This window comes from Chondrus crispus, genomic scaffold (assembly GCF_000350225.1).
Source record: "Chondrus crispus Stackhouse genomic scaffold, scaffold_621, whole genome shotgun sequence".
In the NCBI taxonomy this organism is placed as follows: domain Eukaryota; phylum Rhodophyta; class Florideophyceae; order Gigartinales; family Gigartinaceae; genus Chondrus; species Chondrus crispus.
The window spans coordinates 14,032-18,327 of record NW_005178619.1 but is presented as its reverse complement, the minus strand read 5'-3'; the positions used below and the strand labels follow the sequence as shown (position 1 = coordinate 18,327).

The following is a 4,296-nucleotide window of genomic DNA, read 5'->3' as shown; positions in this document are numbered from 1 at the left end:
AAACTGGAGGCGGAACAGGCACATACGATATCAGTCGTTGTACTATGAAGTTCAAGATATGCACGGCGGATTTGCGGTGGTTTTCGCTTTGTCAGGTATTAGAAACTTCGTTTCCGCCAGGAAACGAAACCTTGACGACGGTGTTGACGACGGTGTTAGCGTTGAGGTTGACGGCATGTGTAGCGTCGAAGACGGGCGGTCGTCGGGAGGCTGTGGCTTGTTGGTAGTGGTGGGGGGAGCATGATGGAGCATGAAGAGGTTGTGTGAAATGGAGGTTTTGGGTTGTTTGGACACGGGCAACTGCTCGTGCACGGACACTCACACATTAATGTGTATTAATGTGTAAGTGTGTTGAGTGTCCCTGTTCCAACCATCTCTTAAGAGATGGTTGGAAACAGGGAGGAAGAAGACAGGGATACGGGATACCGCCGTGGCTATCCCATCAGCACTTGTTTGTGGTTACACGGTGTAAACCGTCAAGTAGACCGAGGCCAGGCACTCTTCCTTGTGCCTTCCTTGTGCTCGGTGGGATGGCCAGAGACGACATTGTTTCCTGCCGCGGCCATTCTTGCTCGCCGGACATTCTCACTCACCGGAGGTACGACAGTCAGAAACACGTTGCAACCTGAATGTGATATATACATGTATAGTGAAGTCCCTTCTGCAATACATTTCACATACCGTACGTGTACAAAAAATGGCGGGAGAACGAGAGAACGAGTGTGTGTTTTGTTCACCGTCGAGGGCTTGGATGACGTTCCCTTCAGTGAGGATGAGGGTGTCGTCGGCGGAGGCGATCGGGATAGAAAGGGGGGGAAACGAGAGGGCGGCGATGGGAACGGCGGTGCACCGGGAGGGGCGAGTCTAATGGCCATTTCTGAGTTGTGAGTTGCTGCATTTTTCTTTGCTCAAGACCTTGTTTCAATTGAAATGTTTCAATTAAAAAAGCGTTTATATAATTTAATACTGTAGCGCACAAGGGCCGACTCTCAGCACCCGGCGCCTACCGCTACGTGATCAACTTTCCGTGATCAACTTTCCGTGTTGCCAAACCAAAGGCATCAACCCCTCCTCGTCCTTCTCCGGCACCTTGACGCCGTCAATCTTCGTCAAAACAATGTGATGGTCCTGCACATCCTCGGTATGCTCAATCGTGCAACTTGCCGCCACCATGCACTCTTCCTCCACCCGTGTCCTATCCTCCTTCCCCAACGCAGCCCTCGTCACGTACCGCTCGGCAATGTCCTTCTGCCTTGTCGAAAGCGCGAACAGCCTCACGCCCGCCCCGACCCCGCCGAGCCCCGCGTAGAACGCGCTCGAGTGCCCCACATTGAAGCACATCATCCCGCGCGCCGCCGCAGGCACCGTGACGGACGTCGCCGTCATCGCCAGATCCTCCCCGTGGGCGGCGCTGGTTGACACCACCCACATCGCCGACGGCATCTGTCGCAGCAACGTTTTGGTTTGCTTGTCCAGTGGGTAGAACGGCAGCTTGGAGCGCGGTACGTCGAGTGCCACCGCGCGCTTGGCAAGGTACGTGTCTCGGTAAATCGCCTGCACGAATTCCGCCTCGCCTAGGCTCACCGCCGTTACCACCGCCTGTACCACGGCGCACCCGCCCACGACGGAAATGTTCTTCAGCGATAAGTCGGCCATCACGCCTGTCTTGCGCTCGTCCAGCAGCAGTGACGAGGATGATGATGACGACGACGTCGAAGGCCGCGGCGCGAGAAGCTCCACTCTTACCTGGTTGAGGGGGTCTTCCGCGACGAGCGACGCCCTTTTGAAAAACTCGTCATCCGTCACAAATAAGACCACCTGCTCCGGTTGCATGGAGCACCCGCGAAAGTTGTCCAGTTCAATCTCCGCCCCGTCAAACGTGCACCGGTAGTAGTTGGTCACTGTGTGGTGCCCAATGTCACCAGCCGCTTGCTGCCGCTCTGCGGCAGAGAGGCCCTTCTCATCGCCGGAGCTCGTGGACGTGGAGTTGGGCTCGCTCCGCAGGGCGGGGCTGAAGATGTTTGCCGAGTAGAGGCTCTTAGCGGGTGCGTCGGGCCACGTGGCCTCGGCGCGGTCCATGATTGTGATAACCACTGACCGGTATAAGTTATACCGGTCAGTGGTTATCACAATCATAGCATCCCCACCGGTAGTGGTTATAAGTTATAACCACTACCGGTTATAACTTATAACGTATAACCACTACCGGTGGGGATGCTCTCAGAGCATCCCCACCGGTACGCAATCAAATCATCAAATAACAACACTTGGCACACTTTTTCTGTAATTTGATTGGCCCCCTAGAATTTGGTTGTTTCGTTATTTGGCTGTTTGATGCTTCGGAAAGAACTGCCCCACCGGTGAGAACCAAATGAAGTACATTCCCCTCGTACTCACCATCGCATCCTTGTACTCACACTCGTACTCACCCTCGTATCGCACCCTCAGTCGTAGTCGCACGCTCACTCGAAACCCATCCCGCGACCTTCTCCCTCGCCACTCTGTCTGCACTCCTTCCCTCTCACCTCCACCGTGGACAAAGACAGACTGCCGGCGCTGTCCTCCCTGCTCACGGACAGCACGCGCTCCCCACGCGACCGCGAGCAGCGCGATCCCGGAGAGAACATACGCGCCGGCGGCAGCGGTGCTGCGGCGGATGATTGGCTCGACAGCCGCGAGCGACGTTCTCCTGCGGCGGCTGCTGCTGCTGAGCAGCGAATCGCACTGCGCTAGCACTGTCTGCGCTTGTGAACCTGTCGGAGGACGAGGCGGCGGCGGCCCTGACGCACGCGGACGCGGTGCGGCTCGCAGCGCAGGTGGTCCTGGACGCGGACGTCGTCGCGCTGCACGCGGCGCTGCTGTCCAACCTGACGCGCTTCGCGCCGGGCGTGGACGAAGCGGAGGGCGCGGACGGGTTTCGGGAGAGGGGCACGCTACTCGTGCTCGTGGAGAGGGTACCGAGTATTCCGAATGTGCTGCGGCTGTCGAATGCGTGCGCGAGCCAGGAGGGGAGGGACGTCCTGTTGGTCGAGGGAAGGCAGGCGGAGAGACAGCTGTTGACGAGGTTGCTGAGATTGCTGGAGGCGGGGGAGGCAGAGAAGAGGCTGGCGAGGGCGAGCTGGGTGCGGAACTGCGCGATGGCGGACGAGTGCCATGATGTGTTGGTGGGGGTACGGCGGCGGTCGCAATGTGCTTGGGGAGGTCAAAGGAGGTGGGACGGGAGGAGATGGCGGAGATTCGCGCCTGGTTGGTCGAGGAAGTGTTGTTGTTGTGTAAGAGCCGGGCGGGGAAGGACGCGCTCAGGGATGGCGGGGCCGTCGACGTTCTGGAGGGATGGAAGGGGGAAGAGCATCAGGGATGGCGGGGCCGTCGACGTTCTGGAGGGATGGAAGGGGGAAGAGCATCAGGGATGGCGGGGCCGTCGACGTTCTGGAGGGATGGAAGGGGGAAGAGCATGCACGCCGTAGTGAGCATTCTGGATCGGCGGGAGACACTGGTAATCTCGAGGCAAATACCGCATCGATGCACTTTTGGTGGGAAGCCGTTTCGGTCGACCAATAGAACGTGCACAACTGGATTGTCAAGGGTAATCAAACAGAGACTATCCGAACCAAATTCTTGATATTTGGTTCCGATTTTTAGATCGACACCAAAAATTTGATGATCTGGTTGCACTGGTGGGGATTTCAATCGACATCAAATCATCAAATTTTGGTTGTTTGGGTATTTGATTCTACCAGTAGGGATGCTCTGAGCAAAAGGGGAGGTGCCGCTGACCAACGACATGAGGGAAGAATGACTCTCTGCAAAGCAAAAACCAGCCTGTTAAGACTCTTAACAGGCTGGTTTTTGCTTTGCCTTTGTGGTTCCGTGAAATCCGATACCCCCCGATCCCCGAGGGAGCGGGTGGCCGTCGGAGATTTTATTGCGTGCGACTACGGTGTGCCCTATTGGCTATGTCTTATTACTGCGGGGTGCCGTACTGTCGTCTGGATGTAACCGCAGCCTTGCCCGGTTTTGCCAGGAATACTTTTAAATTCTTAACAAATACCGTATGCTTCGTAAGCCCTTGCTTTTCTTAAATTCAAAAATTAAAACGTAGGAGCCACTCATAGCACGCCAAATCACCTCTTTGGGCAAAGCAAAGCAAACTGCAGAAAAACGGGGCCTGTTAAGACACACCCTGAGGGTGTGTCTTAACATGCTGATGGTGTGTCTTAACATGCCCGGTTTGGAGGGTGAAGGAATCACCACAATGATCGGCCTAACAGCTGACACCTGGCACACGTGGACACC

The 4,296-nt window shown here is 56.4% G+C and overlaps 3 protein-coding genes across 3 annotated transcripts; 2 read left to right on the top strand and 1 right to left on the bottom strand.

Annotated features, from left to right (window-relative positions):
• The first annotated feature begins 338 nt into the window (after positions 1-338).
• Positions 339-629, top strand: CHC_T00000773001 (hypothetical protein). The gene has a single exon (XM_005710743.1). It carries the CDS (start codon positions 339-341, stop codon positions 627-629), a length of 291 nt encoding a protein of 96 aa, XP_005710800.1.
• A 388-nt stretch (positions 630-1,017) lies between these two features.
• On the bottom strand, positions 1,018-1,656 carry CHC_T00000772001 (hypothetical protein). Its single transcript, XM_005710742.1, has one exon. It carries the CDS (start codon positions 1,654-1,656, stop codon positions 1,018-1,020), a length of 639 nt encoding a protein of 212 aa, XP_005710799.1.
• A 1,798-nt stretch (positions 1,657-3,454) lies between these two features.
• CHC_T00000771001 (hypothetical protein) lies at positions 3,455-3,622 on the top strand. Its single transcript, XM_005710741.1, has one exon. The coding sequence runs from the start codon at positions 3,455-3,457 to the stop codon at positions 3,620-3,622; it is 168 nt and encodes a 55-aa protein (XP_005710798.1).
• Positions 3,623-4,296: the final 674 nt, after the last annotated feature.